General features: G+C 38.6%; 1 protein-coding gene across 1 annotated transcript in view; it reads left to right on the forward strand.

The window, feature by feature from the left end:
• The window catches only part of GPR158 (G protein-coupled receptor 158), a 204313-nt gene that overhangs the window by 94996 nt on the left and 93588 nt on the right, over nt 1-15729 (forward strand). The window contains exon 4 of the mRNA XM_075140803.1: nt 834-1051. Within this exon, the coding sequence (XP_074996904.1) occupies nt 834-1051 (218 nt within the window). The remainder of the gene's footprint in view (nt 1-833; nt 1052-15729) is intronic.

Consider the following 15729-nt stretch of genomic DNA (forward strand, 5'->3'; position numbering starts at 1 on the left):
CTTATTTAACAATATTATTTTTTGCCCCCTTTTTCTTTCACCTTTTTATTCCATTAATTGCCTGTAGGGTAAGCAGTCTTACAGAGGGTTATGGGCAAGTGTTCATGGATCAGAAAAAGTAGGAATCCTCCTGTGTGCTCTGTTGGTGGGTTCACTTTGATGGACGAGATGTCAGCTCAAGAATCATTGATTTTCGTAGACAAAATATTAACTTGCCCGTAGGTTTTCCAGATTTCCTGGTGTGCTTGTGTGAACAATGGAAAATTACACTTAGTGCATGTGCACTGATTTTGCTTTGGGGACAGAGTAGTGCAATCATGCAACAGCATGCTGAACAAATGCCAGTTAAGAGGGTTTTTATCTAATTTGGAGCTAATTAATTCACTAGATAGCATCTTTATGAAATTGAGGAACAATCTGAAATAGGATCAGAGCTTGTACTATGAACATTAAGTAATTAATGGGTCTGCTCTTCATGTGTCTGTGTAAAATCCTTTCCTTATTCCCAAATCTTTGATGTAATTTTTTCTCCATTCAGAATTCTCCTTCAAAGGATTTCCTGTGCAGATTTAGCCCACTTTAAGTACAATGGGAAAGCATTTGGCATTGAATAAGCTCACTTTCCCTCATGTCTAAATTGGTCTGCATTTTCTGAACGTGACAAAGGAGGGTGAAGTGAGAAAAGCAGCCCTGGCAAGCCATTTTGTAACTTAATGAAAGAGGCCAACAGGGAGAGAAAGGGAGTCAGCAGAGGACTGGTTTGCTCCTGTATGGATGAACTGCCCATCCTGTGCAACTAAAGGTGTCTCCTCTTACCCTTCCAATACTTTCAGGAAAGGATGCAGAAAATCGCTTTTCTGGCGGTGAACTGTCGGAGGAAGTCTACACCTGCCTACCCTGTAGGGAAGGATGTTCTTTCTGTACAGATGATACTCCCTGCTATGCACAGGAGGACAAGTATTTACGGCTGGCTATCATCTCATTCCAAACGCTCTGTATGCTGCTGGACTTCATAAGCATGCTGGTAGTCTACCATTTTCGCAAGGCAAAGGTAAGCAGACATGTTTTACTTTGATATTCCTGCTCATTGTGTGGTACAGACTCATTTATGTTAGGTGTATAGCTTCTCATTTTGACAGTCAATTTCTCAGGTAAGGAGCTCAATTCAAGGAGAGGATGGGATTTCCAAATAGGAATGCTTTGCTTTAGGCGTGGAGGTACCTGAATTGTTTATGTAGTTTCTGAAAAAAACCCTGAGCAATTTGTGTCTCCCAGTGAAATCTGCTTACATTTATAGATGGTCAGCAAAAATCAAGGAAACCTATTATGTTTGAAGTAATTTTGGAAAATCAGGCCAATTACACAGGTATCTAAGGAGGCAGGTGGGTATTTATAGTACCAGGATCTTGAAAGTCTCTGTTTTACCACTGCTGGGAGTGATATTTCATTTCAATATATTTGAGAGACTAGCTGGAAAATAATTGTATCAAAGAGAAATCTTTCCAAATAATTCTAGTCCCTAGAGACTTTAAACTTGATTCTATGGTTAAAGATTTTTTTTTTCTCTAAAGTATGAATATATTAAGGAGTGTCTGTAAATTGCTGATGAAGGCTACAGTTATACTTTATGTACTAACCTAATGAACCTTCTGCTTTTACCTCACTCAGAATCTTTTAACATGTAAGATCTCATAGAACCACCTCACTAAATGCAGAATATTCTCTGAAACTTCCAATTTACCAAAAAAAAAAAAAAGAATTGAGACATATTCACTACCTACGTTTGGGAGATGTAGGTGTGCACACAGTATGTTACATTGTTGAAATTAGTAGCTTCATCCATTTTCCATAACTAGATAAGCATTTCCATTTTGGTTTTTGGAACACTTGATCCCACAGTCTTCCTAATCCTACAGTGTCTGTGTTACAAATGCGTGGCTCATTTTGAAAGACGTTAATATCCTGGCAGGAAATCACAGAATGATCACTAACATTCTTTTTTTTTTTCTCTTCAGTTTCTGACAGAGTCTTTGTATTTAATGATATTGCATAAAATGATTCAGATTGCAGACTTAATTGTGTTTATAAAGTTTTTCATTATGAAAAGTCTGTTGTAGGCATCTGTTTGGTTGCCTAACATTAACTTAGCAGAAGAATTTCATTCCAATTTTGTGAGGTTTTAGTCTGCATGGTAATGTTACTCGCTTTTAATGTCATAGACAACATCATGAAAGAAGCATTCCTATTGAGTAAAAAACTTACTCTCTAGACCTACGAAGTGAACAGAGTAGATTAGTTCATATGCAGCTATTGCAAGTTTGGCTTGATTTTTTTTCACATTGAATTATTGACTGTTTTATAAGAAATTTCTATATTTTCTCATAAATAGCTTGAGATCAGAGATGAGTAAAATTGCATACTCTTGCAGTTGTACACTTACATATGTTCTGATATACGTATCCACTACAGTAAAAAAAGATAAATCTTTATTAAACTTACAACAGAAATCTTGTATTTCACAAAACCTGCTAGAAACAAAAGGTGCATTTTTACTTTTGTGATGATTAGCCATTTCTCCAAAGTAGTCTATGAATAAAGAACCAGACAGGATCTGAATATTTAATACCAAAGCATTACCAAAGAGGCATATGCATACCTTTCCTTGTTTCTAAAGAATTTTTCAGTCTTTATAAAAAAATTTGAGCTTATTTTTTTCCAGATTACCTCTTACCATTAAAGATTCATCATGACATCTGAACGAGTGAGAACCAGACATAAACCAAAACATTCTTTTTTCCAGAAAGAAAAGTGATGCCTTTGAGACATTGCATTTCATTCAGTTGGACAGAGATGGATTTAATTATAATTTTGCTACCTTAGAAGAGAGTTGACTTTGCTCTAAATGTATATCTCACAAGGAAAAGAGGAGGAAAAAAGAGACAAAAAAGTAATATGGTGATTAACAATCCTTTTCTGTATGATCAATGTTTTCGAGGAATAGAAACTATAAATAGATGTTCCATTGCCTTTCATATCATTCAGCTGAGTTTTTTCTTGGATTCCTTTTATGTTCTTTATCTTGTTGGTATAGCATGATTTTAAAAAGAAAAAGATCTTGTGTGATTACCATGAAATGAGAAGCTGTATGAAGGGCAAACACAGTGAGAACAATGAGTATTTGCATAAGAAAACTGCTGGTTACATTGGATAATGACAGAAATTTGGAGTGAATGAAGAAAACTAGAAACTGACTGTGTACTCTCCCCCAAAGGGGGAAAGTCATGAAAATGAAAGAACAGCTATTGAAATATATTCAACATATCTGCATTTTGAGAATTTCCAACTGTTAGTGAAACAAACCTCAATTAGGTTAGTATATCTGTCTGTGATTAAAGTTACTGTGTTAAACTGCTCATTTCCATTGTGCTGGGTGGGTGTCAGAGAAGAGCATTTTTTGGATTCTCTCCCACGTATGGCATTACAACATTCAAATAGTTGCAACAAGTAATTTTTGATACAGCATTTTAACAGAAAGAACTATGTACTGCTACCGTATCAAGAAACAATCTTCAAAGTCTTTAAAAGAACCAAAGACGGGGGTTAAGAATTAAAAAATGCTAAATTAAAGCCCCAGTGCTGAAAAGAATGAAGAGGAGATATGTGGCATTTTGGTACGGTTGTTGATCAGTAAAATGAGCTCAGTAAAATGAGGAGGCAAATGGGATCAGGTTACCACTCTAGTAAAAGTGACTGTGCAAAACACTAGTTAATGCTTGTACGTTACGGAGGCTCCTGGTAAATATTAACTTCAAAAAGCTAAGGTCCTGAAAAGTACAAGTCTGCCAACAGAAGGCACCTTGGGAAGATACTGCCCTGGCACCTTGACTGTCATATTATGAGTGTAATAATTCAGACAAAGAATGATAAAGGTCCATAAAGACCGTAGGTCTTGATGGAGGTGACAACCTTGCTCTCAAAAAAATCAGCATATCAGTAAGAGCAGATGCAGATCAGAAGTATTTTAGAGAAGAGAAGAAATATCTCAGCTATTCAGATCGCAGTGGTTATACATATTATGACCAAGTAGTACTTATAATGGAAACTGCTGTGGAAGTTGATCATCAGCTTAGTTTCATCAACAGCGCAGAATATATGCTAGATCCAAGCCAGTTACTAAAAAGAACAACCATTGGTAAAAGATCTACTGCTTCACTCCCAAAGAACATAGCAATGAGAACAGAGATGTTTTCAAGAATTAGTGCCGAAGTGTTATTGACAGAATGTGATGATACAACTTTCATTTTGACATGATCTTTATTACTGACCTAGGATGTAATAATAATGATCTACAGGGAAACCTGGTAAATATCAACCAAAGTGGTTCCATGAGTGAAAGATCTTGACAAAATGAATGATAATAAATAGGCAAAGCCTATAGCAAAGCCAGATGACTGGCTTCTAAAAGCCAGACTTCTCTTTAGAGGAATCTTTAGAAGCCTCTGAAGTTTTAAGTGTCTTCTTTTAGAACTTGAAAGGTTCCTTGAAAGAGTCCTCTTCAGACTTCTGAGAGAACTCCTCTAGAAAACTGCTGAATTATTTACTGTGAAGTAAGCTACTGCTTACATTAATAGCAGTAGAGGGGGAATGGAAGATAGGAAATGTGACGTGTTTATAAAGACTTCCTGTAATGGTGACAGGAACTAAAGATCAGTAAGTCCAACTTACACGCTTGCAAATTCAAAGAAATGGTAATAAAAAATAGAACTACTGGATCCATGGAGAAGTGTGGGAAGTGGGCTTTTGTGAGAATGTGATGCTCTACAAATGTATTTATGTCTCTGTGAAGGTGGATTATGAACGTGTAGATATGACAGTACTTTTTCCAAGGTCTGCCATTAAAAGCTCTTAAAAATTATGATCTCAAGGGGCTAGGTGAGCTACACTTCTTGTAGGTAACCAGGAGATGACAGAGGAAAAGACAGTGCAGGAAATATGGTATAAAATCATGTAAGGCAGGGAGATGTTGATGTGTGAACAAATATTCACAGTTCCTCTTAAGATATCCCTAGAGGGTGTTCAAGGGATCTCTCAAGTGGTTAAAAAAAATCAAATAGGTGTTTTACACAACTTTTAGTTGCTTTATGTCACTCACTGGCAAATAATATCATGGATCCCAAAGTATAAATCAATTCAAATAGAGTTTAGAAGGAATCATGAAGGATATCATCATGGTGGATGAAAAGCTGGACGCGAGCCGACAATGTACGTTCACAGCCCAGAAAGCCAACCGTGTCCTGGGCTGCATCAAAAGAAGCGTGGCCAGCAGGTTGAAGGAGGTGATTCTGCCCCTCTGCTCTGGTGAGACCCCACCTGCAGTACGGCATCCAGCTCTGCATCTGCACAAGAAAGATATGGACCTGTTAGAGCAGGTCCAGAGGAGGGCCACAAAAATGACCAGAGGGATGGAACACCTCTCCTATGAAGAAAGGCTGAGAGAGTTGGGGTTATTCAGCCTGGAGAAGAGGAGGCTTCGGGGGGACCTTATTGCAGTCTTTCAGTACTTGAAGGGGGCTTATAAGAAAGATAGGGATAGACTTTTTAGCAGGGCCTGTTGTGACAGGACAAGGGGTAATGGTTTTAAAGTAAAAGAGAGTAGATTTAGACTAGATATAAGGAAGAAATTTTTTACAATGAGGGTGGTGAAACACTGGAACAGGTTGCCCAGAGAGGTGGTAGATGCCCCATCCCTGGAAACATTCAAGGTCAGGTTGGATGGAGCTCTGAGCAACCTACCTAGTTGAAGATGTCCCTGCCCACAGTGGGGGGGTTAGACTAGATGACCTTTAAAGGTCCCTTCCAACCCAGACTATTCTATGATTCTATATTTCCATTATTGGCTGTTTAAACACAGTGGTTTTGGTCAAGCATCTGGTGCAGAAAGTCCATAATTTTTATTGTTGGAAACTAGGAGGATAGACCAGGAATGACCACTCTCAGCTGTTCTCCTTTAATAATGCAGCACAGGCCATAACCTGAGGTAGGACCCTAGAGTCTGAATTAGAAAGCCATTCTTTTGTTCTCTTGGCAAAGAGTCATTGTTAGATTTCATGCCTCTTGAAAGCATTGTAGTTACTCATATGCACGTTTGATAGGTGGCAAACCAAAATTCAACTCATTTGTCCAAGACACAGTTACTCCAAACTATCACTGGTACCACTGACCAAAATCTTGGCATTGCCAACCTGCAAATGAAACTGCAAATGGGTGACTTCAAGCAGTAGTCAGCATTGGCAAACAGTACAAAATGGAACTGCAGAAAGATACTGTGAGAAAGCTCAGATCGATGCTGAGGAATTCATCTGAGGCTTTGTCAAACGCAGGTGAAAGTGACTCAGCAGCACCAAGATTAGCTCAGCAGCAATGTTATTAAACTGCAAGAGTCATAACTGGAGAAAATCACAGGCAGGAAATGTGGCCCTTTGCCGAGAGAAGGGAGAACTCCAAAATGCTAAGAATAAAAAAAATTTGGAAGAAGGCACAAAAGGAGTGGCAGAAACTAAACCATTACCGAAAAACATTGTAGGGAAAGACAGAAAAAGATGAAAAATGTAAGAGATAAAGCAGATGCTGCTGCTATAATGGGAAAAGACAAAGCATTTCAGCAGGAGAGTAAATGGAGGAAATGTGCCAAACAAAGAAAAAAGGGAAAAAATATTCACAGCTAATACAGAAGGGAAAGCAGATGTGTGGATCACTTCAAAGAAATCTTTAACTACTCTAGACAACCCTTATGCCAAGCAGTATTGAAAGCTGGAAACCCTGAGCCTGGCATTAACACGAGCTGCAAGAGGCTGAAAAACTCCTGGGAGATGGAAGTGGATGAAATCCCATCAGAAAAGCTGATGGCACCTGACAGCACCAATTGATGGCACACTGAGGGAGTTGTGCAGTGAAACCTGGGAAAAAGAGATTTTTCCTCAATAGTGGAAGTTGGAGTTTTATTAGACTACCCTGACAGGGTGATCTTGCTGAATAGTGCAGCTGGGGAGATGTTGAAGTGTCATGGTTTAACCCCTGCCGGCAACTAAGCACCACACAGCCGCTCGCTCACGCTCTTGCAGTGGGATGGGGGAGAGAATCAGAAGAGTAAAAGTGAGAAAATTCGTGGGTTGAGATAAGAACAGTTTATAGGTAAAGCAAAAGCTGCACATGCAAGCAAAGCAAAGCAAAGCAAGGAATTCGTTCACTACTTCCCATCGGCAGGCAGGTGTTCAGCCATCTCCAGGAAAGCAGGGCTCCATCATAGGTAATGGTGACTTGGGAAGACAAACTCTATCACTCCGAACATCCCCCTTTCTTCTTCTTCCCCCAGCTTTATATGCTGAGCATGACGTCATATGGTATGGAATACCCCGTTGGTCAGTTGGGTCAGCTGTCCTGGCTATGCTCCCTCCCAGCTTCTTGTGCACCTGGCGGAGCATGGGAAGCTGAAAAGTCCTTGACTAGAGTAAGCACTACTTAACAACAACTAAAACATCAGTGTGTTATCAACATTATTCTCATACTAAATCCAAAACACAGCACTATACCAGCTACTAGGAAGGAAATTAACTCTATCAGCCGAAATCAGAACATGAGGCTTCTGCAGTGTGAAAGTAAGAGAGGTAAAGGAGCACTGGATGCAAAACAAGGAACAGGCTCAACTGAGGCTCTCAGCACGTTGGATGGACTTGATAGGCATCCTAGCAATTGTAGAGAAGTGTATAAAGGAATAGGCTCCTCTTATTTCTTTGGTTTTCAAAAGGCTTTGGCAGACTATGAGAGGATCTTGCAGAACAACTTTCAGCCCTATGGAGTCAGATTTTCATGGCTGTATACAGAGGTGCAAAACATTCTCTAAGTTGAACAACTAAGAAACAAATCAGCTCAGGGTGAACACTAGCAAACATACTTGTGTGCTGTGGCATTATTATTGATTGCATAATGCAAACATTACTACTAAAAACACATCCAAAAAGTATGAGGCTAAGCTAACAAAAGTAGCTGGCTAGGCAAGGACAGAAATCACTGATGCTAAAACAAATGTTCTCAAAAATGAGAAGCTGAACAGTGATTTTGTAAGAAAAAGCATCAACAAAATAGGATAATTCATCTATGTGAGTAGTGTTATATGAACCAATGGAGAGCTCAAACAGGGAGTGACCAACTGCAGTATTGATTACATTCAGCATAAGGTAGCAAAGCTATATGGCACCAGAAAGAAACAGAATGTTTAAATAAATATAAATAAAAAACAGATTTTTTTTTTTATTTCAAAGTTAACGTAGGTTTTCAATGGCTAAAGATCTACCAGAGCCTTAGAGAGGAAACCAGCTGCGTTGTAAACAAGTTCTTATAAAAGTACCGGACCGTGGAAGGACATTACCTGCAAAGAACCCAAATTGCTCAACAGTTATCAGGCTGCCTTTTCAAATGAATCAGAAAGAAGAGCTGAAAATAACTGACCTTTGCATAGCGGCATACCAACTCAAGCATGGAGCTCTCAGGTAGAGTACAACTACTGTGAGGAATTGTAAGTGCCCTTAAGAAACACTAAGAACCACCACTGGCAAAGAGACCAGAGAAGCTGATCTCAGCTGTAGCATGGAAGAGGCTAATTGCTACTTCAGTGATGAAGGAGAGATGAGAATGTGACGCCAGCCTTGACTCACACTAGACCTATTCAGAAGGATCTTGTTTGCTGTGAATTCTCATTCAGATCAACACTAAAGGCCTCAGAGTAGTTGCACTAAAGCCAAGCTACTTTCCTATCATCTTTCCTTGTCATGCACTGCGGTGCTGCCAGGTTCTGAGCGGGTAGGGGAACCGCGGGCGCACAGGAGGAAACCTTTGGGGGATCTGGTCTTTCCATCTTCCTAACGTATCTGTGGCCAGCATCTCTGGATGTAAACCCGGCACATCAATGTAAAATTGACAGCAGCCAGCACACTTGGAAAAGGTTGTTTTCAGCTCTGAAAAATAATGGAAAAAATGCTTAGAGGAGAGTCTTCCTAATGTTTGGAATGGTGTTGTCATATGGCATTAACAATGATGAAGGACCATGATAGAGCCCATTGAAATGAAGGGCTTTGCCCCATTCAAGACCATTTCCAATCCCAAATATTAGAAATCTATAACTGAATGACCTTTTATTATACTGGTCTTTCCCCCGCCCCCATTTATGAATACTCAGGAACTGTTGGTAATACAGAAATACAAATACTTTTAATGAGAGGAGAAAAATATATATCTGGAACACTGATCAAGGAAAAAACTCACAGTTAACAAGACCACATGGCTAATCATCAACAAGAATAAATCATTTTACATCTCTTGAGGGAACTGTGGCAAATAACAGCAACGGACTGTGTTTATTTTGTTTTTATTCTCTGTTGAATACAGATTTCCAGTGTTTGGAGTTCAGGGTGGCTAGATATTCTATGCCACCACTTTCCTATTTTTCCATTTAGTGTAAATACATTTAAGTGTTCTGCTAAATGATTTCAAAACTGTGAAGGTAGTCCCTAAAAAATGCAATTTTAAACACTGCACAAAATTGCACATAGATGGAAAGGCAACATGCAAATTAATGCTGTAGTTCCCCATTCTAATACGGAGAAATCAAGAATGTCTTTCCTCCCTTATTGCAGCCATGATAGGATGCAGTAATTCAGAGTGAGATAATCACAGGCTATTGATGTGTGATACATCTTTAAATATTAAAGCATGCTGGCTTTGCAAACGTACCTTTTTTGCTAATGTAAATCGGCTAGTCCTTTCTTTTTTTTAACTCTACAGTGGCATCGTGATGTGCTTATGCCTGGATGCCTTTCATCTTTGGTGCACATTCTGCTTTTTTCTCCCCAGACACCAATTTCTGACATTTCAGCTGAAGTGGAAACTTGATAGAGGGAAGAGATGTTGCGCAGATGGAGCAGCTGCCTTTACACGCTGTGCTGGTGGGCATACCTGACAGTTCACTCAGCACATGCACATTCCATGCAGTGCTTTATACACCCTTTCTTCATCATATCCTAGAGTGAGAACCTAGTCTCATGTGATTTCTCAGGGAAGTTTATTGAGGTCTTGAGCTTTAAAAGACATTGGCGATGTTGTTTTCAAAACTGTTGTTGTTTTTAGTGGAATTCTCATTTCCTGTATTCATAAAACAGAACTCATAAAATGTCCTTTCCCATTTTTCTGCATAGTTAAGAGAAGCCTTTAGGGATGCTGTATTTTTTTAACTCTCACATAAATAATTGCAGAGTGCCATACTGAAAAGATAAAAAGTGCAGGGGCTGTTAGCCTGCGGCAGCAGTTGAGAATCAGAGATGACATACTGGCTGCTGGAGTTCCCAAAGATAGCAGGCATTGGTAGGCATGGCTGCAATGGTGGTATTGTCCTGTGTTTGCAGGGTGTTGTGGCATTCATTTCATAAGCCCGAAGGTTTCACATCTATATATGTTTGCATTCTAATACATGGTTTAGAGGAATTACTTACTTGTGAATACAGAAATAAACGTAGTTCCACTATAGACACTTTAGGCCTAAGGAAAAACTGAAGTGAAGAAAATAAAGATCTAGATATAAAATATGTTGGTTGATTTCAGTTCAGTCTCATGAAGAAGAGATAATGAGAAGAGCAGGGCAGTAGGAAGCACAAAAAGACTATTTAACAGTGTTCACTAGAGAGAGTCTACCCCTAATGGGCAAGGTAGGTCTTAAAAATTACTTTTCATCAGTACGCAATAGTAGCTCTAAGGATCCAAAAGCTACAATCTTGTCTACATATCTTTATATTAAGCCAACATTTGTCTCCACAAAGTTGAATTACACAGCACCTTAGGCCTCATCTAGAAAACATATATGGTTTATCGGGGAGTGTAGTGCCTTTGAAGTGATGTGAATCAGCCGTGGACTATGACACGTTTGCTTGACTTTGGCGTTCAGACTGATTCCTGGCCTTTGCTTTCTTAACCTTAATGTCTTGCTATTTAAGACCTTGCAGCCTATGAATCATTGTCATCTTCTATTCCTCCAATACTCCACAAAACTCTACAACATAGAGCCCCAATGTTCAAATTAATGGAGCTGATACTAGTGCACTTTCAGCGTAGGATGCTGTCCAGGGAGATAGCTGTCACTAGAGACAGGGCCATAGTAGCCTTGAAGGCATATGTAAGTTTAATTGTATTACACTACGATTTCACTTTTGGAATAAATTATGTAAAATAAAGGTAATCGAGTCCTTGAATTTCAGCACATGTACTCCAACAATGAGAACTATTACAGCATAGAATAATTTTTCCAAAGCTGTTTCAGAGCTAGAAATCAAACTGAGCAAACTGCTAAGATTTTTAGTTGTCAGTTACTCTCTGTCTTTGATTCTTGACGAGTCTTGTATTTGTGGCCCTTGTAGGGAAGCTGAGCAGACCAAATGGTCTGTCACATGATAATAAGCTTTCCTCACTGATTCTTTGATGCAGTAACTTCAGGACAGTTGCACTTACCTGAACTTTCATTTGGGTTTGTGAATGGGCATTTTCAGATTTGCTGGGAAAGGACTTCTTATCATGTCATCAGGATAACAGCGACATTATTTATTTATCCTGCTGTTTATCTTGGAGTTGTATGCTGCTGTGAACCTTCCTTGTACAATCAATAGCAATGGCAAGGTCCCTGGGGGCTTGCACAAGGTCTTTGGCATGCCTCCCTTTCCAAGAGCAGACTTCTGTCTGAAGTAGGCCTTTCTTTTTGTTTTAAGGGTCTAAGTGTAGGCTCAGAAGAACTATTCCAAGTGTGAGCCCAGTCTGTAGGGGAGGGACTTTTCAACCAGGAAGGCTTGCAGAATTTCATAGTGACAGTCATTTGCTTAATGAGCTCTTTGTCTCTGGGAAAAGCATTTGGCCAAGGTTTGGAAATCGAAATGTGGTTTTTGATGCAGCTAGGATTTGCATTGCAGCGTCCCAGTGTTTGGACCCCATTTTGATGCCGAAAACCAGTATAACTAAGGAGAAGCACCTTCGAAGATGAGAAAATCGATTTTTTAGAAAGTTTCACTCAAAGAGAAGGAAGAAATAGCTTAAATGAAGAAACTGGGAAAACAAACAAATCAGAAAAAATGTGGCATGAGAACTTTCAAATACCAGAAATAAAACTGTATTGGAAACCTTATTCTAGGAAAAATCTTGCATTGTTTACTAATTTTTTTTTTTTTTGTAAAACTTTTATTTAATGGTAGCATCCATCCTCAGAGAAACTTTATGTGCTGCTTTTTATGTGGTTTTTTGGCTGTATCATTTGGTGGAAGCTGAACAGATCATTCAGACTAAAACAAATGCCTGTTCTTCACTCTTTTCTTCATTTCTTTGGGCGAAAGTTGAAGGTTTATAGCTCACAAGCAGCAGCCTTATGCTGTCACCTTCTCTTTAGGACTTCATGCTGTGAACGCAGTCAAATTGCTTTCTGCCTTCCCTGTCCCAGCCACGCCTCCCTCTGGAATAAAATCTTGACATTTTTCTCTGACATCTTCTCATCAATATCAATATAGCTGAAAAGAAACCTTGATCTCCTCCTGCTACCCTCTAAGACATCCCAGCTACTGCTTTCTTAGTTACTGTAGCAACCTGCTTGTTATCTAACATAATTTTGGACTCTGGAGCTCACTTTGCCTCCAGCTATGTCTAAGACTTACTGAACTCCGTCTGAGTTCCCTTTTAATACATGTTTTCTGCTGGGCCACAGACCTAAAATTCTTGTCTCAGCTTGTTATCTTGTGTCTTGGCAATGCTGTCAGCTGGCCTTGGCAAATGCAGTCATGGCCTGCTCCTATCTATTCAAAATGGTGCTGCAAAGGATTTTCTGTCTTGCCACTTTATGTTGTCCTCATCGCGTCTCTGTTGATATCGTACATGAGCTATACCTCTTGGTTTTTGAACTCCCGCATGAGCTTTTCTCTCTCTCCTGTTGCCATTTCTTTGATGCAGAAGTGTCAACACCAGCCTCCATCATCATCATCTTGTTGCATTTTTCAATCATGTCTTCAGATTCAAGTGCTGATAAAGTATGTGACTATAGGTGGGGTACTGGTAGGCTGGCACTACTGATTGCTTGTTACGATATGTGATACTGCCTTGTTGTTCCATTGTTCTTCCCCATCTGTCCGTATCCATCTGTTGTCCCTTGTCTTAAACTCTTAACGTTGTGGAGGAAGGGCAGTCTTTTTTATTTCCTCCGTGTGCAGAGTCCACGATAACTTGAGGCTGACCTGGGGCTCGGGTTTCAGCAATACAGTAAGAAGAATAATTAAGTTATACATAGTAATATTTCCTTCAAAGGCAAATGTGCTTTTATTTCCAGTGAAACATACAATCCATAAACTTAATGAGAGATTACTTAGCATAATAAATTCTGAAGAGCTGGAAAATCTCACTGTTTTTGGGATCAGCATTTCTCAGATCCAATCATAAGCTATTAGTTTGGAGCGGTTTAGCCACTTGGCTCTTGTAAAGTAGAAGTGAATAAAATAAACTGCAGTTGGATTTAAAATCTTCAGAATTATGAGTTTTTGTTTGATTTGAAATTAGTATAGTGATCTTCATCAGTCCTTGCCTTCTCAGTCATGTGAATAATGAGATTTTTTTATCTTTATCAGATTTATCTAACCCTTCTCTTCTTACATCATTCTCAGTTTGTTTCCTCTGAGATATTACAAATCTTGAGTTTTGCAGTCAGGTTGGTTTTTTCTCCTGTAGTTTACCATAAACTATTTCTTTCTACATGATTGAACTACAATTTATACAGACTGTTTTAGTGAGCTGTGGTATTTTCTTCTGTAATAGGTGATGCCATGTTGAATAAGAAAACTGAAATTAAGTTCAGGTGTTCTGAAGCTATTTGTAAACTAAATGAGGAGAACATGCTAACTGAGCCCCACCTTCTGCTTGTGAAATTTGGGTTTGTATTCCATCAGATTTTTTGTATATTCCGTTTGATCTTTTGCTGCTTAAACAACTATCGATATTAAAGTGCATTTTATTCTTGAAGACCATAATGCCTTTGCATCTTCCTTTCATTTCATTTCTGCATTAATTGAATGCATAACCTAGGGAAACAGGCACTTTAAGTGATCCAGAATTTTGATGATCGTCATTTTACGTATTCAGCTTTTAAATTAACCGTAAGGATGTGAATAGACTGAAACTGAACTTAGGCATTATTTACCTCATTACTGATTTTCCGTCATCTACATATTCATCACTATTTGGTGAGAACCAGGTATCTTGCTCTAAGCAGTATGTTCCCAAGGAAGGAATTCCTGCTCTTATAAAAAAAGATGTCCCTGGGACATTAACCATTTTCACTGTGAGGGTTCTTCACTAACAAATACTCTTTTTTCAAGTGTCTTGTCTTGTAAGTGGTGTAGTGCAACTAATATGCAGCAGGACCCATGTTTCAAAATGCAGAACACCTTACCTTCATCACGATATATTGTAGTGGGTTTCATTACTTGTATCACAGAAAGGATCAAGGGCCACATGAATTGAAAAATAAAGTATTTGGGGATTTCTTGGATCCCTTACATCTTGTGCACTTTTAATGAAATTGATTTATGATTGATGGCTGCTTGACCTTTGTCTTTCCTGATTTTTTTTCAAGTAAAAAGTAAATTTAATAATTATATTCTATTTGAGCTCAGCTATAACTAGTAATAGAAAAAAAAATTGACCTTTGTGTAAGTATTATTTAAAGGAAGATGAAAAAACATGAGGATTATATTTATTTGGTTTAGAAATACTGCACAAAACCTGCAAATGCCAGAAAATTCTGACAATTTGCCAATATAGTTTAAGTGGCAGCACATAACTGTAGGCCTATCTTTGGAAAATTGGCCTTTGCTGTAAAATTTACTCTATTTGCAATCCATATTCTATTAGGAGGTTATTATTCAAATAGAACAATTATCATTAAAAGTATTTGTCGGTGTGGTAAGAGGTTGAACAGGGCACAGAATTTCTCTTGAATATTTTACGAAGAAATTTTCAAAAGAGGCACAACCATTTCTATCTTGAAGTGAAGAGTGTTTCCTGCAGTTAGTTGGGAATGAGTTGCTTGAATTTTGTACGTCAACCAACAATAACAAAATGAAAGCATAACTTTCTTATGGCATTTGAAATTTCCTTTATAGCAGGTAGCAGTCCTAATCACTCCCTGAATTTATTATTGAGAAAATAAAAAAGTGATGACAGCACCATTGCAGGGTACCTAACTGAGGCTTCAGGGGACTCCTTCCAGTTGCTTTTGTGCCCATTCTTTAGTACCTAGTAGTCCTTATCCAGGTGCAAACAGTATTAAGATAACCACGACAATTAAATGCAGTTCCACTCTTTTTGGCGGCTGTCTGGGAACTGGCAGGTCCAGCTTTTGTCTCTTAACAGAGGAGCCAAACATCTTGCTCGCTGTATCTCAGCCACAGGGACAGAAAGAAGGATCTCTATATTCTATTTCTTAAAGGTTTCTAAATTTCAAGTGAAATAAAATTTCTGAAAATTAGCACTTTAGTTTTTCTACACAGCTTCTTCACTGAAAAAGATAACAATGTGTTTGTAATTGGGAAAAGTTATATGAGATAAGAGGCAGGAAAAAGGTTCAATGGGCTTTAGAAAAACAGCGCATGGAAATCAAAGCAA

Source organism: Calonectris borealis, chromosome 2 (genome assembly GCF_964195595.1).
Source record: "Calonectris borealis chromosome 2, bCalBor7.hap1.2, whole genome shotgun sequence".
NCBI classification, from domain to species: Eukaryota; Metazoa; Chordata; class Aves; order Procellariiformes; family Procellariidae; genus Calonectris; species Calonectris borealis.